This window comes from Monodon monoceros, unplaced genomic scaffold (assembly GCF_005190385.1).
Source record: "Monodon monoceros isolate NGI ecotype Baffin Bay Population unplaced genomic scaffold, NGI_Narwhal_1 Super_Scaffold_2, whole genome shotgun sequence".
Taxonomy (NCBI): Eukaryota; Metazoa; Chordata; class Mammalia; order Artiodactyla; family Monodontidae; genus Monodon; species Monodon monoceros.
Window position 1 is genome coordinate 29,457,086 of NW_021703776.1, and position 17,706 is coordinate 29,474,791.

A 17,706-nucleotide genomic window follows, 5' to 3' on the forward strand; every position below is an offset into this window, starting at 1 on the left:
ACACAGCCAAAATAAATAAATAAATTAATAATCTCCTACCCCCAACATCTTAAATTAAAAAATAAAAAAAATAAAAATAGAACGCTAAACTGTCATGAATTCAAACCAATTTGGAGTGAAGTCTTCACTAAATTACAGGCAAGTTAGTATCTTTATTTTTTTTTAATTTAATTAATTTATTTTTAGTTATTTGGGCATGCCCCGCAGCATGTGGCATCTTAGTTCCTCTACCAGGGATGGAAATTGTGCCCCCTGCATTGGAAGCGCGGAGTCTTAACCACAGGACCATGAGGGAAGTCCCAAAAGTTACTATCTTTAAAAGTAATAAATTCAATTTCAATACTCTCAAATATACTTTCTACATCATTTTACAAACTGTTTCCAGATAGAAGCCTTTCAGGCCTGCTATGGCAAACAGACAGTACTCATTTACGTCAGCAGCATTAGTCGATAAGTAAACATACAAACGTTATGCGACAGGCTTTTGGGATTTCTACGAAGAAGGCTGAATGAGGGGAAAAATGCCATAAATGACATTACTGGATCAACGGACAAAACTGGAATACAGATGGTAGATTGGATCAAAGTATTGTATCAATATTAAATGTACTGAGGTTGATAGCTGTACTGTGGTTGTAAAGAGAATGTCCTATTCTTAGGAACCATGCTGAAGAATTTATGAGTAAAGGGTCATACTCTGTGCAGCTTATTTAAATGGCAGGGGAGGGGGAATAAATGAAAACAATAGGTTAAAGTGTCTAACAAAAGGTAAAGCGTATATAGGGACTCTCTGTACATTCTTAAAACTACTCGTAAGTTTGAAATTATTTTCAAATAAAATGTTTTTAAAAGTACACCATAAAGAAGTACATATGTATATATGCATATATTAGCAAATTACCTAGTCATTTCTTCTTCCAGAATTCTGGCTGGATTTAGCATTAACAAGGAAAAATTCACTAAATCAAAACAAAACAAAACAAAAATAAGACATTTTTGAAAGGCACTGCCAGGTTTTAAAAATCTTTTTTCTCTTTCCTTTTCACTCTCAAGTCACTCTTTTCATTTGACTCATGTAAAGGGCCCAAGGGTTTAGGTGCACTTAGGGTCCAGTTGGGGGAAGTTAAGCCCTCCCAGGTTCAGCCCCCTTCCTAGAGGGCCTTGAAGCAAACCAGCTTCCTAAGGCAGCAGAGAGGAGCTGACGAAGGGCATACAGAAGGCAGAGAGGGAAAAAAGAAATGGTCCACATAGAAAACAGAAGATTTAAGGGGCACTTTTTTTCTTAGTGGCGCAAAGCACTTTCCACATACTTGCTTCTTTTGATTTTACTTTACTATATGTGTGTGTTTTCCCTTACATGCTTCCTCACGACGTAAGTAATAGAAAGGCTGAATTACATTCATTGCAAAGGAAGAAAAGTTAAAGAAAAGAAAAGATAGCTGAGTTGCTCAAAGACAAGTCAGTAGATCACTGGTACTCGGTCACCATCCTGCATTCCCTGTCCTGGTATTTTTAAAGCAGTATTAACTGGAAGGAAATTGTCTTTTAATTTGAACTAATTTGATTAAAATGTCAATGTGCCTTTCCTGGTTTACATGTTTTAGTAATAGCTAGGATTTATTGAGCATTTATTACATGCCAGGCATTGTTCTCAACAATTTACATGCATTACTTCGTTTAAGTTTCACAGCAACTCTATGAGGTAGGACTATTTCATAAATTCCCATTTTACAGATGAAGAAATTGAAGCACAGGGAGATAAGTAACTTACCCAAAGTCACACAGCTAGCAAGTAGGCTGAGAGGCCTAACACTATACCATACAGCTCCTGACACTATACTACAGTGATTGATTCATGTGGTAATGACTTATTTTCACTTTTTCAAAAACACAAAGTGAAAAAATAGAAAGGAAGCAGCCCATATCTACTGCATTCACATAATAATAGGATAAAATGTCACCACAGCATTGATGAGAAAGTACACCAGAGTAGGCATTTCCCATTTACCATGATGCTAGCAGAGAAACTAGTCTTTGTACTAGCCTTAGATCATGTTTTCTGGGTGCTGTGTCACCATTCTTACCTTCCTCCAAAGGAAAATAAGGTAGAAATTTATTTTAAACTACTGTCAGGATCAATTACCAGGCATGTGGCCCTGATGGTGGCACAATTTTTCCCTTAGGATTGTTCTTTCTACGGATGTTCATAGTGAAGTGTTTCTGCTTATTAATCTAGCTCTTTATCAGTTACTAGATCCTTGAGGAATCAGACCGTATTTTACTTCTGTTCTTATCCGTTCCGTTTTGCAAGCACATTTCCTTCCTGAGTTCATAAATCTGACACCTTTGATATGCTACATTGGAACCGTGTTTCGAATTAGAGGCAGACAAGCTATCCTAAAGCTGTGGTATTTGTAGAAACCATTGTTCAAAACCACAGGCAACCTGCAGATATATGGGTATCTGGCTATTTTTTCCCCCTGGATGTAGAAATCAGGTGAAATCCTAGAACGAGTTTTACTCTCCTCCAACACCAATATTACAACTCAGATTGACCCTCCCTCCTAGGAAATAAGAATCTACAAACAGTCCAAGTTTGACCTGCTCCTTTCTCAGAGTCCCAGGCCAAGAATGGCAATCTAATTCTGGGTTAGTAACCGTAGGAGCCCCAAAGCCCTCAGGAAACCAAGAGTTTCTGCTGCCTGATGACAAAGGTGAGGCAAATGTGTGTTGATGTCTCGTTCCTGGAAGAGCCATGGAACGAAATCTGGAATTCTAGACCTGGAAAGCTCATGGAATTAGTTCTGGAAAAGGCCTCGACCTGGTCTTCTCAGATGCTACCTATTAGGCTTCAGACTCCTAAACGGTCTTTAAGTAGTTATGTGGTTGAATGCTTCACAACGCTGTCTGCCTGTTAGAATCCCGTGGGGAGCGTGAAAAAATATAGACGCCCAGGCTCCATCCAAGACCAGCTGAATCAGAACCTCTGGCTGAGTCTAGATCATAATTCTAAAAAGTGTCCCCAACTGATTCTAATGTTCCAGGGTGGAGAACTCCTACTCTAGTCTGCCTGAATGCCTCCCATAATGAGGAAATGGGGAATTCTAGAAGCCGCCTATTCATTTTAGAGAGCTCCCATATAATTCATCCATTTCGTAGATGGGGAAACAGAATCTTAGAGTGGTTGCTTCATTTCCAAGTTCTTACAGCTAGTTTTCCCCCAATATTTATGTTCCAGACACTTGACATAAACTGTCTCATTTAATTCTATCAGTAAGTCTACATTTCAAAGGTGAGAACAGTAGGGATTATAGAGGTTAAGTAATTTGCCCAAAGTCATAAGCTGGTAAGGGCCTAAATAATCAATGTGTACCTTAAGGATTACATGGGGAGACATTACATAAGGCCACTCTGAGTCTCAAAGTAAATCAATGTCTGCCTTCCTTGATCCTGCCCAGGACTTCTTTTATTATATAGAAACACTCAGCACAGGACAGAGTGGGTGCATGTCCAGGCAGCTTTGGCAGTGTGGGTAATTAATTAAGGTAACTGGGGCTCAAAACTGCCTTTTCCTCTCAACTATGTGGCAATGCAAGGGCACGCAGGGTACATTGATTTCTCCACAGAATCTCCCACATTATTACAGTCACACAGACTTGGCATAAAATATCAAGTTCCTAATACTCTGCAGAAAAACTGTTTCCTACGACTCCATTCTCAGGTTTGGATGAGGAATGTTTTATGCATAGTTTCTGCACAACTGAGTCATTGTGACGGAACAACCTTGTCACAGAGCCTTCATTCTGTTGACAAGGATGGGCTCTGTTCACAGTAAGTCACCATCAGGCCCTCCTGTAATTAAACCTTTTTTTCTTCTAACATTCCCTTCTCATTTGGCTCCCATTTAGTCTAGCTGTCCAAGAATCCAACGATTCTAAAGAATAGACTCTAAATAACATCATCTCTATGAGATGAGCTAGTGAGCTCAGCTAAGTACAGCTGAATACTCTATCTACTCTCAATCCCCAGGATTTTTGCTAAACTACAAATGTAAACATACCAATGAGCTCTCTGAGTATGAAATATAACAACTTCGTCTTCTCCAAAGAGGCACGGGAGTATTATTTGTACACACTACTAAAGAGTGGACATTGGAATTAATAACACTTGAGGTACTTCCCATTCCAAACCCTCCAAGAGAGCTAATATGCCTAATGACAAATGTGGCTGTAGAGGACCAAGTGTCATTTAATTTGGAGGCCACTGAAACTAAGTTGGCAACTCGGGTGAGTTTATCACTCCAGGTATTACAGGTCTGTAAGTAAGCTCATGCCATGCCCCAGAGACACCTTGAATTTAGCCCTGGGCACAGTACATGGCACCTGTCTGCCATTCCAGCTTCAAAGCGATACGGTTGCATAATTAGAAACACAGAAAAGACAAGCAAACTGCTCCAAATAAGAAAGTTGTGGAATTACTGTGGTGTTAGCAAAAACAAAAATAGGACGAATAAAACCGAACCAAATGCCAACTCCCCTGTGATAAGAGCACTGCATCAGATTTTTCAAAAAATTTAATTGTGATAATATACACAAAACCATCTTAACCATTTGAAGTGTATAGTTAAGCAGTGTTAAATATATTCACGCTGTTGTACAACCAACCTCCAGAACTTTTTCACCTTCCCCCAACTGAAACTATGCCCATTAAACAACAACTCCCCGTTTTCTCCTCCCCCAAGCCTGCTACCACTATCTTACTTTCTGTTTCTATGAATTTGGCTACTATAGACACCTCATATAAGTGGAATAATACAATAATTGTCTTTTTGTGACAGGCTTTTTTCACTTAGCATAATGTCCTCAAGGGTCAACCATGTTGTAGCAGGTGTCTGAACTTCCTTATTAAGGCTGAATAATATTCCCTTGTATGTATATAACACATTTTGTTTATCCACTCAATCGTTAATCTGATTTTTTAAAATCCTGAGTTGAGACCAATTTTTTATTGATGCGTTCGAATATAGGCATCATCCTACTGTATGTGTGTGTGTGTGTCTTATAGATATAGATCTTATAAGAAGTACAAGGAAAACAAATAGAAAATTCCTCATTTCCATGAAGGCTTTTTAAACTACCCTATCTTACTCCAATTTTACCTTTATGGTGTTGAAGTTCTGGCCACTGGTCAAGCACAAGTAATCCATTTAAAACTTTCCCAAACACATCTTTTTAAAGGAGAAAGTTATTTACATTGGCAGTATAATGTATATGATCATGGGCATGGCTGGGGTGGCAGAAAGACCTGGGTTTGAATTCTGCCCTAATGCTGTATAACTCTGGACAAGCCTCAGTGTCTTCATGTGTCACAGAAAATAATATTACCTACTGTGTGGGACGGTTCTTGGAGGCTTAAGTGAAATAAGACCTAGCACACGATATACACAATGAAAGGTTACTATTACTGGTGTTATTTTTATTATAAAGAGGTTCTTCTCAGAGACAAGAGTACTGGAGAGTAAATAAACTATTTTTGTAGGAGCTTGATTTAACTTTTGAAGGATGCTTTTACTAGACTTCTAAAAGGCATTAATATTCATCAATATTTATGTGAAGTACAGCTTTTTCTTCCTGTTGTATAAATTAAGCAATCATGTTCTCTTAGGTAATTACAATTAAGCCCTACAATGCTAAGCAAATATGTAGTTCTCAATCAATGAACACTGAAAACCCTTACTGAGTGTCATCTAAATTATACAGTCCACTTTTTCTTAGATATCTTTACTATGAAAGCGGCCTTTCCTCTATCAGTTGTTTTCCTTCTATTCCACCATCTGTGTGCCAGTAAAGCTTCACTCGGTCTTCTCCAGCCTAGTGCTCACAGGTCTCTTGGGAGGAACTGAGCTATCATGCTTCGCAGAAAGCATGAACATCTTCCTTTCTATGTTAAATCTGGCTAATGTGAAAATAACTTTGTGCACTGAAACCGCACTCCAGTGCTGTTGACACAGCCTCTCACATAGATGACATTAACTTACAGGACTCCTTTGGCTCTTCAGTAATTACAGTCCTTTGCGTGAGTTTCAAAGCACATCATTTTCACATTGAGTCCATTGACTCTTTAGTATTCTGTCAAGTAACAGTCAACCTTGTTGATCCAAAAATTAGAGACAGAAAGTGGGTCTAATTTTAGCAAAAAGGATGGGGGGAGATAAAAAAAGAAAACCAGAAACAGACCTACAAGCTGAGCATAGCTAAGAAGTACTACCACGCAAACTGATACATTCTGAAGCTCATCAGTAATCACTAATGGGATGGACACTGCACAGACATACTCTGTTATAGTTCCACCATCCTCACATAGACTGACTTCCTTACTTTATTTAAATGCAAAACTTTCTGGAGATGGGTGTTTCCTTATTCTATATTTAAAGTCAAATAGCATACACCTATTTGTTGAAATTTAAATGAGTATTTGAGGAAGTTTTCTGAGACTGTTACAACCCCTTCTGTGATATCTGGAGTCACCCAGATGTCCGAACCATGAAGCAAGTAGAGGATGAATAGAAAAATCAATTTCTAATCTTCCACTCAGTTAAACACATATATAAAATACATATATATATTTTTAAATAGAGAAATGCTTACCTGGAAAGGAGAAGTTTCCTCCAATATTAACAAATCTGTCAGTCATTTCTCCAAATACTATCATCATGAGGGGGAGACCTGACCCATGAGCTATGGCCATGATAGTGCCAAAGGACATAAATAATTTATCCTGCCAATCAGAATATCGAAACTAAAAAAAAAAAAGAAAAAGAAAGAAAAGATAAGAATACTTAGCTTGTGTAACAGGATTTCTCTTTTTTCACAATGATATGTTCTTCGGATTTTTATTTAATGTCAGTACTTTTGTAACGGTTGCCAATAAAGGTATTAGGGAAGCAAGAATTTCAATCCAATCACTGACAGATTAATTTCATGATTCTATTTATTTTGTATTCTGTGAGGAAATCAATCTAACTCCATTTAATCACTATCTTATTTGGATAAGTGCAATATAATCAGAAGGGACGAAGGTTTGGTCCCATTAAGAAATATTGTTTGATTTTCTAGAGCTCCTGAGGTAGTGAATTAAGAGCAGCTAGGGGTAGACATCATTTACATACACACACATAGTACGTCCTTTAAAAAGACATTCAGGGCTTCCCCGGTGGCACAGTGGTTAAGAATCCACCTGCCAATGTAGGGGACACGGGTTCAAGCCCCAGTCTGGGAAGATTCCACATGCCATGGAGCAACTAAACCCGGGTGCCACAATTACTGAGCCCGCGTGCCACAACTACTGAAGCCCGTGCTCTGCAACAAGGGAAGCCACCACACTGAGAAGCCTGCGCACAGCAACAAAGAGCAGCCCCCGCTCGCTGCAACTAGAGAAAGCCCGCGCGCAGCAACGAAGACCCAACGCAGCCAAAAATAAATAAATAAAACTTAAAAAGAAAGACATTCAGAATAGTTCAAAGGGAGAATTATAAAGGGGTTGGGGGGAACAGATCCTCTGGGTTTTGAGGATAAGATCCCTTTAAGAGGTTTAAGTTCGCTTTTAGAAGGCAGCTCCACAGTGAAGTGCAACAAACATTAAGGAGTGCCTGAGTGTGTGCTTTAGGGAAGACTTGCTCATGGAGATGACGCTCATTGTAGAATCCTGAAAGGTAAGGGGGAATTAGCTGAAGAAGAAATGGGAAGTGCAGAGGAAGTGGAGGATGTTGGGGCTTAGAACAGCAGGGGGACTAGAAACCACACGAGTGCTCGGGTGACTCCACGCAGTGGAATTCCTGAGTGCACAGTACAAAGCGTGGAAGATGATACTAGAGAAAGGTCTAAAAGGCCTGGTGGGCCACACCAACAATCCTGGACTTAGTACCACCTACAGAGGAGAGGGGTGATACCACTTGTTACAGTGAAGTGCACAACACCCAAGAACTAACCAGCCAATCAGTGTCATAATTCTCCAAAACACTCTGTCCCTCGCCATCTTTTTAGTCCTCTCCAAATTCTCACTTTTTCTCACCATTTTTTTTTCTTTTTTCTTTTTTTTTTTTTTTACATCTCTACCGGAGTACAATTGCCCCACAATGGTTTTCTCACCATTTCTGATTGACTGAACTATGGCTGTCTCTCTTTGTTCTTCTTTCCTCCTCTGCCTTCCGGACTACATCTTCCGGCTATAAGTTTTCTGTTTCTATACCTTCCTCTCTGTCCCTTGCATCCTTCCTGTCTTTTTAACCTTTCCTTCTGCCCATTTCCCTCACCCCACCCCCTTTGGGGGACAAGGATCGGTAACCCAAAGAATGGATGATGAGTCAGGCTTGGTGGAGTGGGACCCCTGAGGGTGCAGGCTGAGTCAGACGGGCTCACTATGCAGGGGCACCCTGAGGTCAAAAGCACAAGGCGGGGAGTGAGGGGTGTGTGTGCAAACTGTTCTCAAAGAGTTCCAGGGGTTCAGTCTGGGAGACCACATTCCATCATCAAGCACGTAGGGCAAGCAAGAGTGCTGAAAGAGACAAGGGGTCAGAAGCCAGGTGGGGCCTGTAATGGAACAAGGGGAGCAGGTAAAGTCAAGGACAAGCGGGGAAGGGGCCCTAAAACTGCTACAAAAGGGACCAGTGTCCCCAAGGTTCGTTTTATGGCTCCTGCGGAAGGGAGATAGAGCCCTCGGGTCTATGGGCCACAGTTCAAGCACAGGAGCAGGTAGGTTGTCATATAATGTTCCTTCAGTGAACATTTATGTGAAATGGAGGAATGTTTTAAGTGCTTTTCATGGTACATCTGAAACTCATATAATGTAATATGTTAATTGTACCTCAATTTTAAAAGTTTTTCATATTAATTAAATAAAACATTGTCTCCAAGCTTCAATTTAAAACTCCATGAATTTCACAGCAATACCCTAAGTAAACCTAGATCTGTTTTCAGATCAAAAAGAACAAAAAGAATGCATTCTAACTCTTATTAAAAAACACACTTTTGGGCTTCCCTGCTGGCGCAGTGGTTGAGAGTCTGCCTGCCGATGCAGGGGACGCAGGTTTGTGCCCCGGTCCGGGAGGATCCCACATGCCGCGGAGCGGCTGGGCCCGTGAGCCATGGCCGTTGAGCCTGTGCGTCCGGAGCCTGTGCTACGCAACGGGAGAGGCCACAACAGTGAGAGGCCCACATACCGCAAACAAAACAAAACAAAACAAAACAAAACAAAACAAAACAAACCCACAGTTTTGTCCTGAACCTCTAGCAGAACAACAGCAAAAATATCTATTCAGAGGGTGAAAAAGATTACACTTACATTTAACTTAAGGTTAAACTTTTAGATTCAAATGATTGTTTCCACTTTAAAGTTAGTGACATTTTGTTTTCTCTACGAGGCAGATTTAAAACTTGTGCACTGGATTTCCCTGGTGGCGCAGTAGTTAAGAATCCACCTGCCAATGCAGGGGACACGGGTTTGATCCCTGGTCTGGGAAGATCCCACATGCCACAGAGCAACTAAGCCTGTGCACCACAACTACTGAGCCTGCGCTCTAGAGCCCGCGAGTCACAAGTATTGAAGCTCGCGCGCCTAGAGCCTATGCTCCGCAACAAGAGAAACCACCGCAGTGAGAAGCCCATGCACTGCAACGAAGAGTAGCCCCCGCTCGCCGCAACTAGAGAAAGCCCACGCGCAGCAACGAAGATCCAACGCAGCCAAAAATAAATAAAAATAAATGAATAAAACCTATGCATTAAAACCAGATTTAGTTTCACAAACAATTTATTCTCTAAAGTACTAAATTGAAAAAATGTTACCCTTACTGAGACTTTTAAACAAAAACATCACAAGCATAAGGGAGAAGAGAATGAACAGGGGCTTTATGGTGACATGAGACGAATGCAGCAATGCTCCAGAGTGTGGACATTTTGGTGTCCTCTCATCCCTTACTTAATAAGTTGGAGGTTTCAGCTGACATGCCGCTTAATACCAACTTCTCTGCTATCAAAAAATGGCCGTCATAGCTTGAAACACATCATATTCACCAACAGTGGGCAAACACTTTCATGGGTCCCCTCTCTAAGACATATTACAAATGAAAAACAGATTTGACTTCTTCCAAAAGTATGTTGGCTTCCCTTGGACCAGCAGAAAACCACTGAGAATTGTTGCAAACATATCTGAGTCCATAACAGTAACTCCATATTTAATCAATTTTCCTGGAAGCCAACGTGAACATAATAAATTTCTTAATCATTTACAATTTTCTGTAGTTAACAATCTCTTTATATGCAAGCTTATTTTAAACTAAATTCGGGGTTTTTTGTGAAACAAGTGCTGAGATGCATTTTCCTGAAATTGGCTGGTTTGCATGCTGCTACGAACACAAGTCCTATTTTCAATTTCCCAGTACGCCAGTTAGCTCTGCTCTCACGGCCAGCCTATCCCTACCTCTTTTATCATCCATATTGAGAATGTGGGCCATTAACTACAATGAGCCAATCCAGGACAGCACAGGTGCAGCAGAGAAAACCTATTGCTGCCTATAGACAGTCTTAAAGTACTGCTATAACTATGGATCCGAGACATCAAATTTAAATGAAGGCAGGAATTATTCATATTTAATATTTCACAGCTTACCAATGCTAATGGTCCAATCAAATTTACTTTCTTCGTTTTCTCCTTATCTTGTTTGCTGTAAAAAAATATAATTGACTGAATTTAAAAACTGTTACATTTCAATTGAATATAAATTTGAGTAGTTATCATATTCAATATTATATATATATTTAACATCTTTATTGGAGTATAATTGCTTTACAATGTTGTGTTAGTTTCTGCTGTATAACAAAGTGAATCAGCTGTATGTATACATATATCCCCATATCTCCTCCCTCTTGCATCTCCCTCCCACCCTCCCTATCCCACCCCTCTAGGTGGTCACAAGGCACCGAGCTGATCTCCCTGTGCTATGCGGCTGCTTCCCACTAGCTATCTATTTTACATTTTGTAGTGTATATATGTCCATGCCACTCTCTCACTTTGTCCCAGCCTCCTCTCCCCACCGCTCCCATGTCTTCAAGTCCATTCTCTACATCTGCGTCTTTATTCCTGTCCTGCCCCTAGGTTCATTAGAACCATTTTTTTTTTTTAGATTCCATATATATGCGTTAGCATACGGTATTTGTTTTTGTCTTTCTGACTTACTTCACTCTATAAGACAGACTCTAGGTCCATCCACCTCACTACAAATAGCTCAATTTCGTTTCATTTTATGGCTGAGTAATATTCCATTGTATGTATGTGCCACACCTTCTTTATCCATCCATCTGTCGATGGACACTTAGGTTGCTTCCATGTCCTGGCTATTGTAAATAGAGCGGCAGTGAGCATTGTGGTACGTGTCTCTTTTTGAACTACGGTTTTCTCAGGGTATCAACATTATACTTTCAAATATAAAATAGTGATGTCCACAAATTGTCGAAATTATCCAGTTTCGACTGCAAGGCAATCACCACGTGCAAAGGTAACCATCCAAGTTACTATAGGAATCTCTGGATAACCGGGAGACGGTCACCTGTCTTGCAGAGCTCACGCACAGAGGGAAGATGACTATGTTAACAGTGTCCTCCAGATCAATTAATCCTTCACTTGCTAAAATCATACATATTGATCTAAAATTAGTAAAGGCTGGGACTTCCCTGGTGGCGCAGTGGTTAAGAATCCTCCTGCCAACGCAGGGGACACGGGTTTGAGCCCTGGTCACGAAAGATCCCACATGACGTGGAGCAACTAAGCCCGTGCACCACAACTACTGAGCCTGAGCCCTAGAGCCCGCGAGCCTCAACTACTGAGCCCGTGTGCCACAACTATTGAAGACCATGCACCTAGAGTCCGTGCTCCACAACAAGAGAAGCCACCGCGATGAGAAGCCTGCACACCGCAACAAAGAGTAGCCTCCGCTTGCTGCAACTAGAGAAAGCCCGCACGCAGCAACGAAGACCCAACGCAGCCAAATATAAATAAAATTAAATTTTAAAATTTATATTAAATAAATAAATAATACAATAAAATTAGTAAAGGCCACCCTTCTGAATGATTACAGGGAGTGGTGTCAGGAAATCCTGTCAACCCTGCATTCAAAATACATCTAGAATTCAACCACTGCTCACCAATTTTATGGCTATCCCAATAGCCAGGAGAACTCCTGCCTTGTTTCTCCACTTCCACTTATGCCCACTTTAGTCTTTCCTCAACACAGTAGTCAGAGTAGTCATTTAAAAACTCAAGTCATGTGGTTGCCAAGAGTTGTGGGGAGAGGGATGGATTGGGAGTTTGCGGCTAGCAGACGCAAACTATTACATATAGGATGGATAAACAACAAGGTCCTACTGTATAGCACAGGGAACTATATTCAATATCCTGTGATAAACCATAATGAAAAAGAATAAAAAAAGAATGCATATATATGCATAAATGAATCACTTTGCTGTACAGCAGAAATTAACACAACATTGTAAATCAACTATACGTCAACAACGCAGATTTTTTAAAAACTCTCCATTCGTATCATGCTACTCTTCTGCTCAAAGACTTACAATGGCTTCCACTTTTCTCAGAGTAAAAGCCAAATCCTTACATTAGCCTCTAGGGCCCCACATGATGTTTCCTTGTCACCTCTCTGACCACAGTGCCCGTTCCCACTGCTGCTTGCTCTGCTCCAGCCACCCTGGTGTCTCTGTTGTCGCTGTTCTGTGAACCTTCCAGACATGCTCCCATCGCAGGGTCTTTACTACCTCTGCCAGGAATGGTCTCCCTCAGATGCTACACACTTCTCTCATTTCTTTCAAGTTCTTGCTCAGATATTGCCTTCTCAATAAAACCTCCCTTAACCACCCTACTTAAAATTGCAAACGACTCCCTTTTTGCACTCCTGATTTCTTTAGCCTTGATTAATGCTTTTCCATAGCATTCATTACCTTCTAACATTTGCTATAGTTTACATATTCAGCATATGTATTATTTATATCTATCTTCCATACAATAAATGCAAACTCTAGGAGAGCTGACTTTTTTTTTAAACCTAAAATGAATTTATTTAGCTTAAATGTCCAGGTAGGTGACAAAGTTTTACTCATAGGACTCGATCCCAAATTATCTAGAACATTCGCTAAAATCAAAGGACAGACATCTGCAATGAAATATGTTCAAAAGAATGTGCCATAGGCAATAACAGCATGATAGCAACAAGCATGTAACTAACTCTCAATTTGCCCTAAATAACTGAAGTGAGCTGAACTTCCTTTAATGTATAAGCTTTAGTCTGCTTTTTATAAAAATTTGTCTCCTTACACTTCATTTCATAATCTTACAGTTTCAACTTATTCTTAGCTTTTTGTATTTCTCTTTTGAACTGTCTTCTTTCCAACACAAGGCTGTGAGCTCCACTTCTGAGAATTTCCTTGGGTTCTGTCACTGCATCTTTTGCAGGAAAACCTCTCTGTACACTCATCAAATGTTCAGCCAGTGCAATACATAAATAGTCTTCTCCCAGAAAATGCCACCTATTTATAGTTTCACAGTCAATCCCAGTCTAAATTGTCAGCTGACGAAACCCACATTTTTCTAGTAGAAAGAATATCAATTATTTTCTAGCAGAAATAATACCAATTTTATGTGGCACGCCAAATTTTCTATGAATGAATACCATGGTACGTAGAAGGAATAAGGCAAGATCACTGGATGAAGACGTTAACAGACAAAAATAATGCCTCAGTTGAACCACCAGATAGGCATGTTTTCCGTTGACTAATCAGGTCCCTTGCAGCTTGAGGCCACACTACAGAACCTGATAAAATTTGTCCCTCGGGGTGATCACTGGATGACACAGTTCAATTAGTTCTGGGTGGCCTGGCATGAACTCAGAGACCACAACAGCCTTGTAAACTGAGGCTGAAGGCGGAAGTGATTCACTATTCCCACGGTGAAAGGCGGACAATGACAACATGTCACTGACTGGTTTGCTTCTGCCCCTACTGAGGTCCGTGAAGTGTGGGCAACAAGGGCCTTTGGGAACCCGAGAGCCGTCACAGGAAGGAAGACGTTCAAGAAAGAGGTTTCCCCCTTGCATCTGAACAAAAATTTCCTTGGAAGCACAGGTTAGGACGAATGAGGCTGCTCCAGGTGCCCCTACCCCCTTCACCCCTCACCACCCACAGGGGAGAAAGACGGAAGAGCCTGGCGCTGGGAGGAGCGGGGTGGGGTGGGTAAAATGAGGAAGAGGAATAACGAGGGGGAGGAAGGAGGTTTCTGCTTCACTACGTTTGTTTAAAAAGCACAACCGTCAATGACACGTGTCTGATGCTCTGCACGCATAAAAGATCAGATGATGTTTATGAAAGTTTTTCGGAAAAGTTTTGAGTTACATAACGCAAGGAATGTTACGCCACACATATTCATCGAATCACCCTGCACAAAGAGAAGCGGGCACTTTTAAACACATCCTCTTCTTCCTGAGCCTGCTGCAAAAGAAGCCTCAGTGACATTCCTTGGGTAAGGTCAGAACCTCAGACAAGACTCTACGGAAGCTCCAAAACAAAGGCCAAAGGCATCATCAGATTTTCTCAACTTCTTCCCTCAGCCAGATATGGCCCTGCTGATTCACGTGTCGCGGAAAAGCGGCGGCTGCGGGTTATGTACCTGCTGCTGCTGCCACGTTCAAATTCGTCCTCCGTTTTCTTGGGGATCGGGACTGTTGCGAGCCTTCCCGCCTCTAGATCCATCTCAGCCTAGGGAGAAACCACAGTCTCAGGTCCAAGAACACCCACCCACTGCGGGGAGGTCGACCAGCCTCCTCGCAGACCCTGCTCGAGGGATCGGGACCGGCTGACAGGTCGCGGGGCCCGGGGACGCCGCGTGGAGGTCGCGCCGCCGCCGCCCGGAGCCCACTGTCGCCGGAGTCCCCTGGTCGGAGCCGGCGCGCCCAAGCTCCCCTCACCTGGGACCTCGCGCGTCTCTGGCCGAGCTGCTGGGCGCACGAGGGCTGCGGCCGCGGGGCCTGGACTTTGTTCCCGGCGGCCTCGCCCCCGCCCACCCCACCACCCCACCTCGCTTCGGGCCGGCGAGGGCCCCCGGGCCACAGGAGCCCCTCCCGCCGCCCTCCCGGCTCACACGGCGGGCCAAGCGCAGAGAAGGGCCCGGCACGCCGCCCTCGCCGCCGGAGGTGCCCAGCCGGCCGCCGCCCACCCGGGCGAGCAGCCAGCCCCGGGCTGCTGCACCAGCTGCTGCTGATAAGCCCGCGACCAGCCCGGTGCCGCCGGGTGTTCCGAAAGCCTCGCCCGGCTGGCCACCCGAGCCCTCCAAAGTGGCTGTCACACTCCCTCGGCGCTCAGTGTTCTTTTTAAACCCATGCGGGGGACAGTTTCTAGACGCTCACTAATCATGGGACAGTCGAGGACCAAGAAAGACCCCTAGACTCGCCTCCCGCTTCTGCATCCCCAGGTCTGGTCCCCGGGGCACCAAACCCAACCATCTCCAGGGAGGACGAGAGCTGGGCAGGGCCACCTGGAATCATCACAGTACGCTTCTCTCTGTCGGTGCCCTCTTAATTCTTAGAGGCACAGGACTTCAGAGATCGTCTAATTCAAAACCCGCTTTTTTTTTTTAAAACAATAAGAAACTGATGCCCAGAGAGGTTAAGTCCCACCTGAGTTTGCACCCTCCAGACCAGGGTCCAGTCTCCAGTGTCCTCCTGTGGCATACTGCTCTGATCTTGGACAGGAAGAATCTAAAACAGGGAGCAATATGCTATCATGGCTTTGAAGCTTCACATCTTATTAGCTATGTGACCTTGGACACTTTCTCACTTGTCTAAACCTCAGTTTCCTCATATGTAACATAAAGATAAAACATCTCCTTTACCAGGTCACTGTGAGGAATAAATGAACTAAGAAGGTACAAGGAGCTAGGACTGAGCCTAAAACAGAACACACTCCATAAATATGGCTTTCCTTCCTCCCAACCAGGTAGCAGGATTACCTGCTGGTCCTTGCTGCTGCTCTGTCTTATTAACAAAAAAGTCATCCCATGGCTTTCTTGGGTTCCCAGAGAACCTTAAAGCAGAGCATCCTACAAGAGGTGGTGCTGTCGGCAGACCCTGCAATGAATCCCATCTCTACCACTTACTAGCTGTCTGGGCTTCGGCAGTTTATTTAATTCTTGATCCAGTCTCCGAAACCATAAAACAGGGGTGTTGTTAGGATTAGACATAATGTGTGCAAAGTGCCTGGCATATATAGGAGGTACCTTATAAATGATAACTAGCATTAAGAGTTAAAAGATCAGAAGAGGCTTATGAGGAGAGACTGGGATAGGAGCCAGCAGCTCTAGCACTCACTCTTAAATACGCCACTCATCTCCATCCTGCTCTGCCTGTTACCTTGAGCTAGGCAGAAGTTGACTTGAAGAGATGCTGGGAGTTGATTGAAACTATGGCATTGGACTTCCCTGGTGGCGCAGTGGTTAAGAATCTGCCTGCCAGTGCAGGGGACACGGGTTCGAGCCCTGGTCTGGGAAGATCCCACATGCTGCGGAGCAACTAAGCCCGTGCGCCACAACTGCTGAGCCTGCGTTCTAGAGCCCGCGAGACACAACTACTGAGCCTGTGAGCCACAACTACTGAAGCCCGCATGCCTAGAGCCCGTGCTGTGCAACAAGAGAAGCCACCGCGATGAAAAGCCCGCGCACCGCAACGAAGAGTAGCCCCCGCTCGCCGCAACTAGAGAAAGCCCGCGCGCAGCAACAAAGACCCAATGCAACCAAAAATAAATAATACATTAATAAATTAATAAAAAAAACAAACAACAAAAAGAAAACTATGGCATGCTCTGGAATTATTAGAAATGAATTTATTTACGGATTTTCCTCAAAATATTTTTTCTTCTTATCCTGTCTACCACAATCATGAGGATTCTCTTCTTTGATCAATCAGAATTCCTCTTCCTCACAAGTCTAACAGGTGGTCAGATCACTAGGTTAAAATACTCTGAGATTAAGGCAATTGGAATTGTTTAGCTTGAAAGAAAGCTTGGTGGTGACTGAAGGACATTATAAAACTCCATAGCCTATAAGGAGATGGTAGCCTGTTCAGTTTCTATAAAAGACAACTTGAGAGAAAAGGTGGATACGTGAGAAAGTAGGAAGTTTCTGAACTAAAGACGAAAACAAAAAAACAAACAAAAGGACCCAGGAATAAGATATGTGTGCCTGTCTGTCTATCTCTCAGAGTCCATTCACAAAGTTGTCCCTGTAAGAAGTGTTCATCATGTGTATTTTGCATCTGAGGCATGTTTGTGGGGAGAGAGGAGCCATGTCCACATGACTCTGTTTACGTTTTTGCCTGTGTTACAGCCCATTCCAAGGGCCACTTTTATATTTATTTGATAACAATAAAACAACATTACCCGGTGCATCCATCTGGTTGTTCATTCAAAAACAATATTTAAGCCACTATGATACACTGGAGATTTCTCAGTGATACTCAGGCTGTAAGAAGTCTTAACTTTCTTTTGTTGGTAGGATATTGAGATACTTCTGCTTTGCTCTCGTTGATGTCGGGTTAATGTCCTTCCCCCACTCTGTCTTACTTTTTCTACATGTTCCACTAGTCCTTTCTTTTCTAATCTT

General features: G+C 42.6%; 1 protein-coding gene across 21 annotated transcripts in view; it reads right to left on the minus strand.

Moving 5' to 3' along the window:
• LOC114901987 (multidrug resistance protein 1) overlaps positions 1 to 17,706 on the minus strand; it is a 205,695-nt gene that overhangs the window by 60,782 nt on the left and 127,207 nt on the right. For 12 of the 21 annotated variants that reach the window (XR_003795334.1, XR_003795335.1, XR_003795336.1 and 9 more), the window contains 4 exons: positions 14,722 to 14,810; positions 10,663 to 10,717; positions 6,648 to 6,798; positions 902 to 959 (listed from right to left, as the gene is read on the minus strand). Coding sequence is in view for 17 of the 21 variants with exons in the window: in XM_029234275.1 (XP_029090108.1) it covers positions 902 to 959; positions 6,648 to 6,798; positions 10,663 to 10,717; positions 14,722 to 14,810 (353 nt within the window). In the remaining 4 variants the exon portion in view is untranslated. Of the gene's footprint in view, positions 1 to 901; positions 960 to 6,647; positions 6,799 to 10,662; positions 10,718 to 14,721; positions 14,811 to 15,019; positions 15,099 to 15,727; positions 15,809 to 17,706 lie in introns of those variants that run through there. The other 9 variants (XM_029234278.1, XM_029234289.1, XM_029234287.1 and 6 more) reach the window with 5 other exon arrangements.